At 31.4% G+C, this 18,325-nt stretch overlaps 1 protein-coding gene across 1 annotated transcript; it reads left to right on the top strand.

The window, feature by feature from the left end:
- Nucleotides 1-3,542: 3,542 nt before the first annotated feature.
- LOC102622692 (monooxygenase 2-like) lies at nt 3,543-5,963 on the top strand. Its single transcript, XM_006464510.4, has 5 exons — nt 3,543-3,815; nt 4,199-4,261; nt 4,382-4,559; nt 4,739-4,967; nt 5,175-5,963. The coding sequence occupies exons 1-5, from the start codon at nt 3,592-3,594 to the stop codon at nt 5,756-5,758; spliced, it is 1,278 nt and encodes a 425-aa protein (XP_006464573.1). The 5' UTR covers nt 3,543-3,591; the 3' UTR covers nt 5,759-5,963.
- The last annotated feature ends 12,362 nt before the right edge of the window (nt 5,964-18,325 follow it).

Genomic DNA, 18,325 nt, shown 5'->3' with positions numbered 1-18,325 from the left:
ATAGAGATGTCTTACTGAATTAATCCATTTACAATTCAAGTCAATACCTCGAGATAAATTGAAATTATATCAATCGATTTTAGTAAAATAGATTGGATTTTGAAAAGCCCTGCTCCAAGATCTAACCGAATGATTTTCAAATAGTTTTACTTAACTAGTTATTAAAATTAAAATTTTAAAAAAGGTAGGATGAAATATTGATTTGGGTTACCCAAAACCTCAATTAAAAGAGGTTGATTTTCAAGAAAAGGAAATATTTTTTTAGTCAAATTAAAAGATTGGCTATTGATAAATGCTTGTCAATTGACCTCATACTAACTCATCATAAATTAAGAAAAAAAGTTACTAATGGATGAAAATTAAAAAGAACATGAAAAACACTCTAGATGAACTTTTCGTGTATAAGCGTGTTTATTTTTTGACTGAACATTGAATATAATTTAGTTTCAAATAGGGGTGGATAATTAAAAAAATCGAGCCACTGAATGAACCAAACTGAGTTGACAGTATCAGTTCGGTTAAGTTTGACTTGTAAACTATAAAAAACCTGATCGGTTAAAAATTCAAAACTAAAAAAATCGAAAAGTATGAAAGATTTAGAAAAAAATTGAAAAAAAAAACCGAACCGAACCCATCTAGTTCAATTTATATTTTTTAAAAAGGTTAATTCAATTTAGCTCGATTTGACAAAAAACCGTGCCCACCCTTTCCAATCATTTAGTTGTCTTACATAGAGTGGGTAAAAAACACAGAGGAACTGCACCTTGTGGTTTGGTTAAGCTATTTTATTGAGAAAAAACCGACCAGTTTAATTGAATAAATGAAAACTTGAATCGAAAACCGAACAACCGAAAAAGAAATGAAGATTTTAGAAGGTTAAAAAACAAAAAAAATTCGAACCGAACTGGACTGGATCAATTTTGGTTCAATTCATATTTCTACTAAAATTTAGTCAGTTTAGCTTGGTTCGGATCGTTGAAAATTATTAGACATTGTATGTTTGAAAACAATTAAGCCGAAAAGAAAAATTGACTTACCACTTTTTTCTTTTCATATTTTTCAAAAAAAGTATGAGCTGGGCAACTCCAAATTATTTTTTAACTCTTACGACTTTACATCTCGAAATTTGAATTCAAATGACTAGCAAATGAATGCTGATTAGCAAAGGAATGCTGATTAATTTTAAAATGAACTACTATTTTTACCTTATGAAAACTTATCTTTCTACCTTGGCCTTTGGATTATAAGGATAAGTAATCTACACATAATGGAGGATGCCTCCTTCAATTATGATTTTGACCCCACCTTTTGGATAAAAGTTTCCTGCTAGCACATGGAAACAGAACAAGCTGTCTTGAGTCTGCAACTGCAATAGGACAAATGGGCAGCAATATTTCGCATCTTGACGACGATTTAAGTAGGCCATTTGAAGCCACTAGACTTTATCTTAGTGGTTAGAACCTAAATCTTATAATTGTAAAATTATAGGTTCGAGTCCTTACAAGGTATTGTGGGAGTTAATTTATTTTTTCAATTTGAGTGAAGATAATTCTCTCATTTTTAAAATATGAGTAGAGTAAACGTCCCTTAAATATTGGAGATGATTAAAATCTGGACTGTACTATATAAGATTTATAAAATAATTTCAATAATTGTCTGATTATAAATATCAAAATATTAATCTCATTAAATATGAGTTGTTATATGAGTATTAGTACCGTGTAATTCAAAAAAAAAAAAAAAGGCCATTTGTGAAGGGGTGAGGGGGGAAAAGGATGGTGAGGTTAGTCAAAGAATTCGTAGAGAGACGTGGGACAGTGAGAGATGTTATAGGTTTTGGAAATTCATGATCATCACATGCCTGTAGGCCTATTATTATTATTATTATTTTGAATGATTAGGCCAATTATTATATCCAATCAAATATGCTTGTCTTTATCCTCTGTTGTGCCATTAGCATTGGCAACCGGTATCAAACTCATATTCCAATAACTAATACATAGTAGTTTTATCATTCGATACTTTACGTACATATGTGTGAATGATCACGTATCTATTAGTATTATAATCCAAAATTTATTTATAAAAATTATATTTAAATTCTTTCTATTATAATAACTTAAAGATAATGTATCCACAACCTAAACTCTAAACAATTAGATTTTATTAATTTTAATTGACCTTCTAACTATCTGATAGTATTTAGGTTGTGAGATAAGGATACCATAATTAGTCCTTTGTTATTACATTTTCTAAATTTTTGACACAAAATAAGTTTTTTTATTTTTTTTTAGTTTAATCTAACGATAATTCAATTTCTTTCTCAACCACTTAAGCAGAATTTAAAACTTAGAATTCTTATTTTTAATACTAGAAATTTTATTAACTCAACTAGTTAGTGTTTATAAAATTGATTTTTTTTGCTCCTAATTCTCCATAATTTCATGTTTAGTAAGAAATTTCCTCTCCACATAAAGGAATAAGAATTTTTGAACATGTGAAAAAAAAAAAAAATGGAATGGTCTTTTGACGATTGATCTTTGTTTTAAAGAGATGAATCTTAAAAGTCAAGGAGTTGGAAAGATCAACTTTGGAGGTCCAAGAATGCTTTTGACTCTTTGACTTTTTCTTTTTCTTTTCATTTCGTGTTGAGTCTAGAAAACTTCAAAATCGAATTTTCGACTTCTAGTTAATTGACATGTATATTCAGCAGAAGGCAAACAAGAAAGCATCGACACTTTTTTTCCCCCTTGGCTATATTTTCTAACTCTTTTAAAGTAAAATTTTGTTTAGCAGATCTCAAATTTCTTTTTAACTGAAATTATGAGCCCAGGTTAGAAAAGTTAACAGGAAATTTGGACACTCAATGAAGAAGATGAAAAAAAGGGAAATGTCGTCATTGAAAATTTATGATTCTAAAGTTGATTTATTTTTGGATCGATCTTACAATATTAGTAAATTGAAGATCGATAAAAAATAAATTAAGGTGAATAAAAATTTCATTGTAAGTGTTAACCAGACCTCCTCTCCTCATTTTTGCATCGTGAGTGTTGATTTTTTTTTTTTTCAAGTTTTAGAAGTAGATGTGGAATTTGAATGCAATAAGTTGATATTTTTTCGTACTCAGATTTTTATAAAGTACTACCATCCACACTTTTTAAGAAGTCAATAATAAAAATTAAATACAACTCCCTTGGATTTGAACTATTATGAGTCTACATGTCTAAATTGCACGATTAAATTAAGCTGATTCTGGAGACTCTAATTACGAGCATCAAATTGAAATGAAATTTTTGTTTGAAGGAAAAATCAATTAAAGTAAAAAAACAGATAATGAAAAATAAACAGATCAATGATTGCGTGTTCTGTTCGCTGACCCCAAGCCCAAAAGAAGGCGGCTGGACTTTTCCTCTTTGCTTCAGTAGCTTATTAGTTCCTTGTTTTACAAGGAAAAAATTGCGTCGTCTCAGTCATTTCACGCGCACGTCATTGCTTTCATCACATACAATTAAAATTGTGATATAAATTTGAGACTGCATTGCACATTATGCAATCAAACAAGAGACGGTTCTGCCCTTAATTAGAGAGATCATGGAAACGGTAGAAAAAGATGTTGTAATAATTGGAGCAGGGATAGCAGGATTGGCAACGGCGTTGGCTCTCAAGAGACTTGGAATTAAACCCTTGGTTTTAGAAAAATCGGACGGGCTCCGAGGCACTGGTGCTGCGATAAATTTTGCCCCAAACGCTTGGCTTGCTCTTGATGCTCTTGGTGTTTCTCACAAGCTTGCTTCCATTTATGATCCTGTTAAGAGGTATAATCTAAAATTTCTTTGAATTATAGCTTTAGAATCTTGCATTGGTACTGTCTTGCCTTCATTCAATGCCGAAGATATTTAGGGACGTCTGTATGAAATTTCTCGCTGACTGGTCCTTACATTCATATAAAGGTGCATAATATTATGAACGGTATGTAAAATTTTTTTATAATACTATTAAGAGGTGTGGGCATTCACACTTGAACATGACACTATGAATAAAATTGTAATCGTTATATTTTTTTTAACAAATGGCGAACTAAAAAATATGAATTGGAATGCACTAAAAGATAAACACATGGTATTTGAGTATATATTTTTCTAGATTTTAGTTCTGTCTACATCTTAAAGTTTCATTTATTTTATTATGTTCTTAACAGGTTGTTTGTAACAAATCTTAGAACTGGAGCAACTCAAGAGACGTCCTTAGCTGGAAAATCTGAGTGAGTTTTCTAAATTCAAGATAGTCCTGAATATAATGATGTACATATTTGCTTATTATTATCGAATCCTATGTATTTTTAATTCTTAATGGCTGTAGTTGCCTTATCTCTTATAAGCAGGAATGGATCTGGAGTCAGATACATACATCGCAAAAAGTTACTAGAGACCTTGGCAGATGAGTTGCCAGATGACACAATCCATTTCTCTTCGAAGATTGCTGCAATTAATTCAGAAACACATGATGCTTTGTCCCCAGTTATCATTCATTTGGCTGATGGTACTATAGTTAAAGCTAGGGTAATAATTAAATAAGGCTTTAGTTGTATTTTTTTTTTTTTTAATTAACGCACGAACGTTAGTGAGGTTCGAACTTAGAACCTAAATTCTGACTGAAGCTAGAACTTAGCCTCAACTTTTCTTTGGATTGTTTAGCATTTGTATGTTAACTTTATATGATTTCCCCTTGGGCTATATAGGTTTTGATTGGATGTGATGGGATACACTCAACGGTGGCACGGTGGCTGGGACTTTCGGAACCGTTAAATGCCGGCCGATCAGCCGGGCTTGGCTTGGCTGTGTTTCCTGAAGGCCATGGGCTGAACAAAGAAGTAAGGCTATTTGTCGATGCGGGCATGAGGGCTGGATATGTGCCTCTCAATGATAACGAGATCTATTGGTTCCTCGTTTGTAATTGTTCCGCTGAAGGTTGGTATTTTGTAACTGAGAAAATGATCAAAACCCCATCATTTTCAAAGAGCACTAAAATTCTGGTCGAGTGTGTTCACTACATTTGTCGTGCGATTTGATGTTTTGTGTAGCTCCTGTTGCTTCTAGTCCCATGCGTGCCGACAAGTACACCATGGAGAGGGAGACATTGAATTAATTTAATGACGTTTTTCATGTACGTTTCAGGGGAAAGCAAGGCAAGAAATCCTGAGCTGATTCAAAAAGAAGTACTCGAGAAGTATGCCAAGGTCTTACCCCCATTTTACTCGGACATTGTTCGGCGTTCTGATGCTTCAACGTTGCACTGGGCACCATTGATGTTTAGACATCCATGGAATGTCTTTTTTGGAAATTTGAGTAAAGGAAACGTCACGGTGGTTGGAGACGCCATGCACCCGATGACTCCCGATCTCGGACAAGGCGGCTGTCAGGCGCTAGAAGACGCCGTGGTACTTGGCCGTCACATTGGTAATTTATTAATTAAAACCAAAGGACACATTGCTACAACAGGAGACAATAATGTTGCTCAAGCTATCGATGGATATGTGAAGGAAAGAAAATGGCGTGTGACAGGAATGGTTATAGGGTCGTATTTGTCTGGATGGGTACAAAATGGAGGGTCAAATTGGTGGATGAGGTTCTTGAGAGATGTTATTTTCTATAGGTTCCTTGTTGGTGGGGTACTTGGTAATAAAGTTACTGGTTATGATTGTGGTAAATTGCCTGACGTTTCCCTTGGCGAAATGGACAACCCATGTAAAATAGATTAGTTTTCTTTTAATCTGATATGCTAGTCCTTTTGCTGTTAGCCTCCTTTTCTGTTCTCTCCAATTTTAGTCAATGTAAAATAAGAGTTAACCTTCTTACGGAAATGAGATGAAGTGTTTCTTCTTTTCTTTTTTTTTTATAACAAAACTGAGCTCAACTTGGAAAGTCAAAAATTGAGGTTTGACCTCTTTTGACTTTTTTGTATTAGCTAGGCACACGAATCGTGATCTGGTCCAAACCAAGCAATCCAACCAATTTAAATTGGATTTACTCTTTGATCTGATTGAATTGGAACAGACTGTGCAAAAATCTAATTATAGTTATGTGTTCAATCGAATACAATTCGATCCACCCCAATAATATTTTTTTTTTAAAAAAAAATTTGTGTTACGTCACGCTCAATTTTTATAAACCGATCCAACCTAATTTTTTTTTCTTTTTATCATGGTGAGTGAATTTTTTTTTTCTTAATGGAAAGTATGTCTTTCATTCAAAGGACCAGTGATAGTCAATAATACAATACCACTTGGGTGCAAATACTAGACCACATCAAGCTTAAATACAATACAGAGAATAAAACTTAAAATTTAAGCTGAAGTTAGACAATGCCTAACAACAAAATATAACTAACACAAACGCAAACATTACAACTTTTCTAGTAACTAAAAGAAGACTAAATGGTTTTACACAATAAGATTAAATGAAGTATTGGAAAAATTATATGGGACAGTCTTAGTCTACCCACCTCAACTATGTAGGTGAAACTATTTTTTAATAAAATAAAAAAGAAAAAAAAGTAATGTTCTATAATACAATACAACACAACACAATTCTAACAATAGAACATAAGCAGACAATGAATAAAAAAAAAAAAAAACACTACAGAAACCACCCTACAAATCAACAGAGTATCTCTTGATGAGCTCTTGCCTTAGGCAATTGGAACCTCAATGCGCCACTATTAGAGTCATCAATGGCTTCAATACATTCATACACTTCTGATTCAAACACTGGCACAATCCCAATCCGGAAAGTGAAACAACAACATCTAAGCAAACCACCGAAACAACTGCGGAAGTAGTGAAAAATCATATATAACAACATAAAAACAAATAAAAGAACAAAAGCAAATATAAAAATAAAACTTGAGGAAAAAGAAAAGGAAAATGCCCACCACCCGAAACTCCTTTTGTATTGCTTGTGGCAGCAACAGTGGAGTAGCCAGAATTTAGAACCAGCGGGGAGGCCAAATTTAATTTCCTTGAAAGAATTTAATTTTTCTTAAGTGTTTTTAAATAGTTTTGAATTTAAAATACTCATTTAAAGTGATTTTAATGACGATAATTTAATTTTTAACCTACATTTTCGTATATTATTCAAAGTCGATAAATGGGGCAAATTAACAATTTCATTGGGGCCAAATAAAATTTTTGGTTGAATTTTAAAAAGTATTTTCTAAAAAACTTTAAGACTTGCAGGGGCCACTGCCTCCTCAAGTCTCTACGTGGTTCAGCCACTAGGCAGCGTTGAGTGCGATTGGTGACAATGTGGCATAGTAAGGTGCAGTTGACTCGCAACTAGGTGTTCAAATGTTTACCGGCTAAGGTGGCTTGAAAAAAAGGAGTTTAAAGGCTGATATGGAACAAGGGTGGACCCAGGACTTAAAAGTATCTCAGGGTAAATTCTTTTAAAAAAATTATATTATAAAGTGAACATAAAATTTTATAAGTAAAAAAATAAAATACATCTAATAAGTTGAAAATAAAAATTTAATTAAAAAATACTATTAAAGTTGTACTTTTCATGACTTTAAACAATGGAATTTATCAATTATAGAATCTAAATCAATAGTATCTGCAATTTCTCTTTCAGTATAGACAATTATACAATCTGAAAGAAACTCATTTTCTATCTTACTACGAAATGATGTCTTGATAAGGCTTATGGCTGAAAATGCACGCTCTGTTGTGGCAATAGAAACTGGAAGAATCAACTCTAGACGAATTAGTCTATCAATCAAGAAATAGTGTTGCGACTTCTTTGTTTCAATTAATCATCAACATAACTCAGAAAGTGAAGTAACTTTTTGAAAAAGTGGATGGGAAAGCATATCAAACTTATAATGATCCAACTCTCGTCTCAAAGCAAGAATCTCATTTGTAGTGAAATCATGAGGATAAAATTTCTCAGCAAGACAACAAATACGATCAGTATCAAATAATTTAAACCCATCGATTGGATCCAAAGCTGAGCTTAGAGTAAGAAGTTCTATAGTTTGCTCTGGGAACCTGCTATTTATCTCTATCAATTGAAAATGTATTACAACATTAAATATATCAAAGTGATAATGATGCTCAACTATAACGTAATCTTTTTGTGGACAAGAACATCTTGTATCTTCCATATAACAAACACTCATATCAGGCACAGTAATGTCATGCTTTCTACAAAATGATGCCATGCTTCTAATAAAATCATCCCAACCATTATCTCGAAATTCTTGCAAAAGCCTTTTAGTACTTGTGACATAATTCAAAGCATTTAAAATGTCTAAAGATTTTGTTTGTAGTGCTCGGCAAAGAAGATTAGAGATTCCAACAACTTTATCGAACAAATGCAAAATAAAAACAAACTCGAAGGATGTCATCTCTCTATATGCACCTTTAGCTTCTCCACACAGATCTCGAGTAGGTCCATCTCAACAAACATCAAGAGTTGCACTAAACATCTCAATAAGCCTACTAACTGAAGTAAAATGTGAGCTCCAACGAGTATCTCCAGCCCTTTGTAAAGTCCGGACTTGATTAGCACTTGTACCAGTCTCAAGCTCTTCTGAAGCTATCAATTCTATAATTTCTTTGTCTTTAGCAGCTTTTAACTCAGCATAACGTTTGAAAGAAGCATTAACAAAGTTGGCAATAGAGCTCAACTTGGAAAAAAATAACCATACCTCGTGCACTTCTTTAGATACTGCAACTAATACAAGTTGTAGTCGATGAGCAAAGCAATGTACATAATAGGCATATGGACAATTGCTAAGAAATAAATATTGTAATCCATTCCACTCTTCCGCCATATTACTAGCACCATCATACCCTTGACCTCTTAAATTTTCAATTAAAAGATTGTATCGAGCAAGAACATTACATATCTCATTTTTTAGAGTTGAGGCCTTTGTGTCATCATCGTTCACAACTTAAAAAAAAACGCTCTCTAATAAACCCATCACAATCAATATATCTCAAAATAATAGTCATTTGCTCTTTGTGAGATTCATTAAGTACTTCATCAACAAGAATACAAAATTTAGCATCCTCAATTCTCTCTCGAATTTTGTGTTGCACTTTATTAGCAAGAATATTCCATAACTCTTTTTGAATTTTAGGTGCTATGTATTGGGCATTTTTAGGAGCATTTTCTAACACAACTTTATTAATCTCCTCATTTATTGTTGCTAACAACTTGATTAATTCAATAAAATTTCCACGATTGAGAGAATTAACTGACTCATCATGACCTCAAAAAGAACAAGCTTGTTTTGCTAACCACTTGATAGCTACTATTGAGGTTTTTAGCCGCAATCTATTCTCTAAAACTTGGAATGAAGATTGTGCATTCATTCTTTTATCAATATGTCTAGACGGATCCTTTAAATTGCTCCACTTAACCATAGCCGGATTGTGAAAAGAACTATGACTCCCTTCATGTAGTGCAAAAGGACATTTTTTATCATAAGAAACCTACTTCCAATTTTGACAACCATCAACAATAAACGCATCATACTTAGTTGATGTGTCATAAAAAAGAAAGCATGAAAAACAAAATGCTTTGTCTTTTGATACGGAATACTCAAGCCAAATAAATTTTGAGAACCAAGAAAGTTGAAATCGTCGATTTTGCTTACCATATTTAGTCGATGGGTACTTTTGTAGCTCGGGTTGAAATGATCCCATATTTATGTATGCCATCCGCACATATTCCCGTTTGTCAATGAGATAAGTATTGATTGAAATGTGCAATACGGGATCACGTTCTAAATAAGGGGTGTCAATAGTGGATGGATTATCGACTTTCTCAAATTCAACCCTTTGAGACGTAGGAGAACTTGAGGCATCAATATTGCATGGAGAGCTTGCCTCATTTGATGATTGACCACCATCTACTTTGGCAAAGAATGAAAGGAGAGTTTTTCTTGACTTGGATTTGTGGGACATTATAACCTATAATAATATGAAATTATATAAGAATTGATAAATTAATTAATAATTACAAGCCTAATTAGCATACTTAAATAAAATAAGCAATTAAAACTTGTTCGTCTCAATTTAAAAAAATATATAATTAGTGACAAAATAACAACAATAAGTATTTACTTAAAATGCTTTCTTGCAATTGTTCCAACAATAATATATATATATATATATATATATATATATATATATATATATATATATATATATATATATATATAACTAACTCCAATTTTTTACCAACACATTGTACTATTGTATAGTTATTGAATTTAATTTGCTTGAGTTTTACAAACTGACTTTCAGGACACAACAATGATTTAGAATGTATGAACAGAATTCAAAATTGATACTTCACAAAATAATGAATCAAAACAAATTATAGAGCAAATCAGTAAAACCAATCACAAAAGATAAATAACCAATAAAAAATTCAAAATAATGAATCACAATAAAGAATCACTAGCACAAAAAATCATAAAGCCAATAAGAAATTTATAAGTTCTGGAAGCAATTTATAAAGGTCCTGAAGGCACACCAGTACTAGAGGTGGCAAAAATATCCGTCCGATCCGGACCAGGGCGTTGCGGGCCGGGTATTACTCGGCCTAGGTATGAAGCCGGGTCGGTCTTGGGCATCACTTGATAAACCCGGAACCCGGATTTTATTAAAAAAATGATAAAATATATATTATTTTAAATATTTTATATTTATTTGACTCATTTATTATACATATATAAAGTTTTAAACACTTAATGTTTATATTTTCATGTCAAATTTTATTGAAATAAATTTAAAACTTATAAAATTACCAAAAAATAAATACACATAAAATATTAAAAAATATAAAATTCAAGTACCCAAATTAAAACCCGGCCTGGACTCAGACCCGAACCAATTTCATCCAGATAGAGTCCGGTCATGATAATACTCGGATCCGGCCTGAGTTTTTGCCATCTCTAACCAGTACAAAAAAGAGTAAGCCAACCAAATTGAAAGATCTTGAAGATGAGAAATTGTGAAGGGGACCACCGATCTTTTTGATTTATTGGCTTTAATACTGTTGTCGGTAAAAAGGAAGGAAAAATAGGTAAAGTGTTTTTACTTTTGATGGCACTCTTGTAATTAATTGTGGTGACATATTTGTAAATTAACTAACATATTTAATTTTTTTTTCTTTTCTATACCGGGCTGCAGCTCAGGGCAGCCGACTAATGGATCCGCCACTGATCTGGAACCTCTATGGTTGGAAATTCCATTGAGGTTGCTGTGTAACTTTGCATACGGTGGTTGATCAAATCTCCTGAAGTTTTAGTTGATAATAGAAAGGGTTTTAGCAGAGAGAAAAGTATTGTTTTTATCTTCCATGTGTTTATCGTGGTGATTGATTTTCTTTTAATTATAGTAAATGTCTAAAATGCAACATTTTAAAATCACCTTAGGAGGTTTCAATTATGAAGATTGTTATTATAATGTAATTAGAAGGCTTTCTTAAGTTGTATTTATTGTAATTTCCAACCAGTTTTTTTTAGTGCAAAAACGAGTAACACTAGGTGAATAAATGGATAAATTTTACTTGGCGGCAAATAAGGAGACACGTAATTAGGGAGAAAAAAAATCAATTTAAAGTAAAATATTGAATGAAAAGGAAAGAGTCAAAGATTGCATGTCGAGTTCGTTGACTCCAAGGCAGTTAAGATTCCTCTTTGGTTCATTAGCGTGTTCCCTTTTTTCACAAGAAACATATCTTATATCTAATTCCCTCGTGTGCTCACGCTACTCAGAGTTGGCCCAGTATCTTCCTTGCCCATCATGTTGGGATTATTTGCTCTTTAAAATATATTGATTTATTAATTTTCTTATTAATAAAATATTTGGAATATTTTCAGATATTTTAATTACATAAACATTTCGAATAAAATTCGTTTAATCGTATTACATGTGATCATCATATGGATTCACAAAATACATAAATACAAGTTATCTTATGATTAAATAAATTGAATTCGTAGATGATAAATAGAGTTGGACGCTCTATTTATTTTTAGACTGTAGTAAATTCATTGAATGATTTGTCTTAATTATTTATGAATTTACTAATGTAGTTTGACTACATTGAATTAGATCACATATGAGATTTAATTAATCTTAAAATGACTGTCAGACTTATTAAATTTCATGGCATTAATTTTCTTGCAATCTCAATCTTGAGTTAATAATAGTTTTATATTTGTGATTGTTATTTCATTTGAGTTACCAATGAGTGCGACATACATTTGTAGTCAAGATTGTCTGGTATCTTGGTGGGAGCAATTATGAGCAGTGAGATTATAAATTAACAATATGAGATTTATACAACAAATCTCTTGATGAGTTTTCGGTGCTTGATCATAGAATTCTCTTACCAGAGTATGTCAATATATTTAGCATGTTGAAAATTATCATTAGAGAAAATCAGTAAATGTTAAGGAACAAGATTTAATTAAATTAATTATACAGTTGAGATATCAATCTAATCAATGATATGGTACAAAGGATTGTTAAGTAAAGAAATTAACGTGGCATGAATTGAATTATTATTCGAGAACACTATTCTAGAGCCATACAATTATGAAAGTCAGTTCTAATCTTTTAGTGGAGTAGATTTGGAATTAAATAATCGGACTAGTTTGATTACAGACCTAATTATTGTACCTACTATTATATGTACCCATATGATCCCCGAGTTAGCTCATTTAATTGACGTGCTCTACTGGATTAATAAGTAAGATAACTAGTTATTTGGGTTAAAATTATAAATATATTATTTAGGAGGAGACTCCATTTAATATGCTTGTGTATAAGAGGCTTTGTATTATTTTATAAGATGGACCTATAATAAGAACAAGTAACGCCGCTTTTGAGCTTTATCTTATTTTTAATTTAAATCGATTATTTTGATTTAATATATTTAAAAAAAAGTGATAAATAAGGACCCTAGGGCTTCCACCTACAAGATAAAATAAGGCATGTTTCTCTACAGAAAGAGATACATGAGCCATAATATATAGATAAGAGAAAAAAAATAGTTTTTCTCCCTGACTTTGAAAGTAAAAATTTTATGTTGCTAGTTACGTGATAAATGTGTCCACACGTCAAATACAAATCAAACTTGAGTTATAACCTGAAAGATCGTTAGTGACATATCTTGATCTAACATGATTGGTGGTGACAAATCATGATTTAAGGGCCTAAATTTCTTCTATGAAAAAGTAAAGGTACGATTACTAGATTATAGTAATTCTATATATTGTATGAGAATTGCGATCCAAATATTTTCGCTGCAAAATTATTTTTAACCAACAATTAGTATAAGTATAGTTTCATATTACTATATAGAGTTACTATATGAAATCAATCTCTTATATTATGTGTATAAGATGAGTGGCACTAATTTTATATATTATTTCATTATGTGAATGAATATATATGTTAAGCATATTGATGGTTGTCTCAATTCATAGTTAAAATTTTCTTTGTATTAATTTTATAGATTTATAATAAGAGAAGTGGTCAATTTCACCATATTTCTCTCTTGATTATTTAATTTTACTGCTCATAGATTTTTTGTAAGCCATTATTGGCATAGGAGATTTTGTAAATATTATTTTTGTTATAAAATATAGCAAAGAACTCAAGAAACAAAGAAAAGTTGATGACGGCAAGGAGAAGCATAAACGGCAGCAACTCTGGAATTGGTGGCGTAAAACACAAAGTTGGATTGAGGGTTTTCATTTGGATTTTTTTCATGAGGCACCCTGCAGTTTTGTTGGTTTTTTTGGCCAAGTTTGGAATTTTGTTGCATTTCAATTTTCAATTCTACAGAAAATGTTGGCGGCGGTTAGAAGAAAAAATTGTTAATTAGGGTTTTGGGTTTATATCTCATGACACCCTGTGGTTTTACTATTTTACAGATCAGCTGAAGTATTTGGGTTTTGGGCAAAAAAGTTCAAATTTATTTATATTGGATCCAAGCCCATTTTTTGTTATCAATTGGATAATATAAATAAAAATTTGATAAGTCCAATAATAACAATTTATCCAAATTTATTTATATTGGTCCCAAGCTTATTTTGAGATTTAAAAATTGGGTCATATAAATGGAAATTTGGTAAGATCAATAATAAAATTTATTCGGCTCCAGAATTTTTAAAATAAATTTGGGTTTATTTTATTAAATTAATTGGGTTTAGTTTATTAAATTAATTGGGTTTAGTTTTTTTATAAAAAAATTATTTAAAAAATAAGACGTATTAGAATTTTATTTAAAAATGCCTAGATTTAATCTTAAAAATTGAACCAATGATAAATTTAAAAACTCAAAAGTGTCCAAGCCAATGTATATGGACAAGAATGAGCACAAGGAAGAGAAAAAAAGGAATATGGACATCGACTTGAAGCCCAATAGGCATTAAGCTTGTAGATTAAGTCAATTTTTACTTAGGAAAACCATGAACCGATATTGTTTATTTGCTTTTATCTACATGCTATATTTGGTTGATAACATATCATATAGAATAGGAAGCTTCACTCTATGCATCATAATACATGGCATCTATAGATTATGAATCTAAACATTTATTGTTTGACATTTGCATATGCTTAATAATATTAGGTTTCATCTAGATAATATTATTTTAGGAAGTATGCAATTAACAATATATGATATAATCTATATATTATTTAAAAGGTGAAGCCAACTTTAAAATATTGAGTAGGGGAGGGGAAATTCAAGATAATTTTTCTCACAGATTTCATTGTTAGTTCAATAATAAAATTATATATAAAAATCAACTTCGTGATACAATAATGCTCCCTACAAAAGGTATATATATTAGACATTTTATTTGATGAATTTCTTTAAAGATAAAATTGAAATATTTTTTTAATTTGTCAATCACTCTAACTGTGGCTGTAACATATGAATGATACGTTGATTAAAACAATGGTTATACACTCAATAAAATTTGTTATTAACATTCTCAACGAAGCTCTGTTAACAAATTTGGCCTTAAAATATAATAATAATTATTTATCATGTTTCAACATGAAAGTAAATAATCTAATGGTTAATTGGATCTAGTAAGTATAGGCATGACTTCTCCATCGGATAGCTTCCCAAAGTGGTACTAGATTATTATTACAATAAAATAAAATACATTTATGTTTTTTTTTCATTTTAGATTTTTTATTGTGAATATTACTTGTTTCAAAGTATTTTATGTATGTATGTTTTATTTTTTAGTAAATGTCTTCCCTAAGTCCACTCACTATTATTCTGAATAAAAACAAATTCATTGGTGAGAACTACATAGATTGGAAACAAAATCTATTTATAGTCTTGACTGCTGAAAATCATAAATATGTCTTCACCCAACCATGCCCTCCTAAACAAGCAAATGACACTAGTAGAAATCAGAGGAGGCTTTATGAGAAATGACAAAAAGCTAATGAAATGACAAAATGCTGCATATTAGCCTCGATTTCTAATATTCTGCAGACCAAACATCAGAACGTAGAGACATGCACTGAAATAATGGAAAGTCTCCAAGAGATGTTTGGGTAGAGTACTCGCTCTGCGAGACAAGCGGTGTTGAAAGGTGTTATGAACTCCAAGATTAGAAAGAGTACAAGAGTTCATGATCATGTCCTGAAAATGATGGACTATTTGAATGAGACTGAGATTTAGGGTGTGCAGATCAATGATAATTCAAATATTGACATGGTGCTAGAATCTCTGACAAAAATATTCAAGGAGTTTAAGGTAAATTATAATATGAATAAAAGAAATATGACCTCAACAAAATTAATGACTGAACTTCATTCTTCTGAAAAATCTTAAGGAAGCATTAACCTTACTGAGACAGATAGTTCTTCTGAGCCTAAGCCAAAGAATAAGGACAAAAAGAAGAAAATTGGGAAAAAAAACCATCTATTAAGAAAAATGGCAAGCCAAAAGGCAGGTGCTTCAAGTGTGGACAGAAGGGTTATTGGAAAAAGGATCGCCCTAAAATTGTGAATTCAAGTATGGGAAATCTTTTAGGCATAGAGACTTGTTTAGTTCAGCGTCTTGTTGACACCTGGATCTTCGATTCTTGAGCAATTAATCATATTTATAATTCACTTTTTTGGTTTCAGGAAATCAGAAAACTGAAATACTAAATAGGCAACTCAAGAGGGGTGGTAGTGTGCATTTTCTATGCTATAAGTGTCAATGTGCAAGTGTACACAACAAGTAATATACTGATGAGTATTCATATCGTCTCCACATGGATTGATGTGATCAAATTTGCTATAACAATCTTTAACAATACAGTTTGTTCTAAATTAAAATAAGACAATTTTATGAAACTAATAATTAATTAAAATAAAAATGCAAATAAGAAAATTCTCACGTCAAATAGAGTAATTGAGTGAATAAACTCACTTAATGACATTGACTATTTTTTCAATTAGAGTATAGTTGCTATAACATTTACTACAGTACTGAGTAGAATCCCTTATGCATCCTCAACTGTCACATGTTTGATATCTTATATCGAATGCAACCTAACAGTGACAAATTGTTACGCCAACATTAAATATAGCACTAAATGATTTAGGTACCATTTACCCTACAAGGTGAAGCTCTATGTCTTGTTCATCACTAATCTTAAATCAAGTATGACCCTATTCAAATTGAGATTAACTCAACTTGGGAAACCCAATCTAAAACCAAGTATTGTCTTAATAAGATCCACTAAGTCAGACATTTTTTAAGCTCTTCCTTAACTAGTATCCCTAAATGAGTGGTCAGCCGAAATAAAGAATAAAATAAGTACAATTAAGACAAAATGCTATAGCAAACACAAAGCAACGCGTGTATATCAGTCAAACATCCATTAAGTCCATTTATTACTCAACTATAATAGAATTTAGTTCATGATTTGCGAGAGAAAAATAAACAAAAGAGTTTCAGCCATCAAATACATCCCCATGAATAAGTAGAAAAAAAGAAAGAATAAGAACTGATTTTTATTTTATTTTTGTGATTCATCCTTTGTTAGCCTTCAATCTCTCTCTTGAATTTTGTTTTCTTGTTGTTTCTTTGCGGTTTTTTACTTGGTTGACGGTTGTCTCTTTTTCTTTGCGTGTGTGCTCATTTTATAGTCTACAATTAGGGCAACCGGAAGTCTGGGATGCGCATCTTCCAGTTTTGGAAACTCCAAATCGTAATCTTCTAAGTATCTCGTGTGAAATCTTCTTTATTAATGCTCCAGGATTGCTACAGCAACAGTGCTACAGCAATGGTGCTACAGCAACGGCTTCAGCCTCTGCATTGTTCCAAACTTGTTTCAATTTTTTTTGTAGCCAAGTTCTTTCCTTATTTTTGCAAGCCTATTGCAATAGCATTCCTTCCTTGAAATTTTAGCTTCTAGTCACCTACAATTATACATATGATCTAACTATACAAATTATTCAAAATCAAACAAAATTTATTAAAAATAAACTAAAATGGTTGTTCGTGCAAAATATAACTAAAATGCAATAAAAATATGTCATTTGCTCTCTAAATATTTCTTATTCAAGTCTAAAAATATCATGATAACTCTAATTTCATAGAGTTATCAGGAGGTGAATTGGGTTTCTAAAAATTTAAGCAATTAAAACTTAATGTAATTTAAACAAAGCAACCAAATTCGAAATAAACAAATTAATGTGCAATGAAAAATAAAGAGATAGTGCAAGAGAGAGCAAACACGCGATTTTTACGTGGTTCGGCCAACCGTGCCTACGACCATACCTCCAAGCTCACCGGCTTGAGGATTTCACTATGCGAGCTTGCAAGATTTCAACAACTCTTACAATTGACTTTCAAGATGCCAATAGACCTTTACAACAAGAGATTATCCCCAACCTCTTAACCAAGTATATCCCAGCACTTACAACCTCTTGATTTGGCAAAAATGATTACAAATAAATTTCCTTCACACAATGTGTTTGATTACAAATGAAAGCCCAATGTGTGTGAATGAATGAAATGAATATACAAATTTTATGCTCAGATTGCAGAGGATTGCTCAATGATAAAAATAGTTTTCTTTTTTCTTCATTTGAATTTGATTGAAGCCATCTTATAGTTAAGCATAAAACTAACTATTATTAACTTTTTGGTGATAACCGACTTGTGGTTTTATAGTAACCTATTTGCCACTTGATGTTACCGTTATACTCAAAGATTTGCACATCTAGTTTGCCGCTTTTCATTTTTTGGTTAGTCATTTTTACTCCAGAGAGATT

Source organism: Citrus sinensis, chromosome 7 (assembly GCF_022201045.2).
Source record: "Citrus sinensis cultivar Valencia sweet orange chromosome 7, DVS_A1.0, whole genome shotgun sequence".
Lineage (NCBI taxonomy): Eukaryota > Viridiplantae > Streptophyta > Magnoliopsida > Sapindales > Rutaceae > Citrus > Citrus sinensis.
The sequence above is the reverse complement of the archived record's forward strand: the minus strand, read 5'-3'. Positions and strand labels throughout refer to the sequence as shown.

What these genes read in the sequence shown, in the direction of transcription:
- LOC102622692 (XM_006464510.4), top strand. Translation starts at nt 3,592, where the DNA reads ATGGAAACGGTAGAAAAAGATGTTGTAATAATTGGAGCAGGGATAGCA. An exon ending in TCCTTAGCTGGAAAATCTGA is followed by an intron (nt 4,262 to 4,381) that starts GTGAGTTTTCTA and finishes TCTTATAAGCAG; the next exon opens with GAATGGATCTGGAGTCAGAT. An exon ending in GTACTATAGTTAAAGCTAGG is followed by an intron (nt 4,560 to 4,738) that starts GTAATAATTAAA and finishes TGGGCTATATAG; the next exon opens with GTTTTGATTGGATGTGATGG.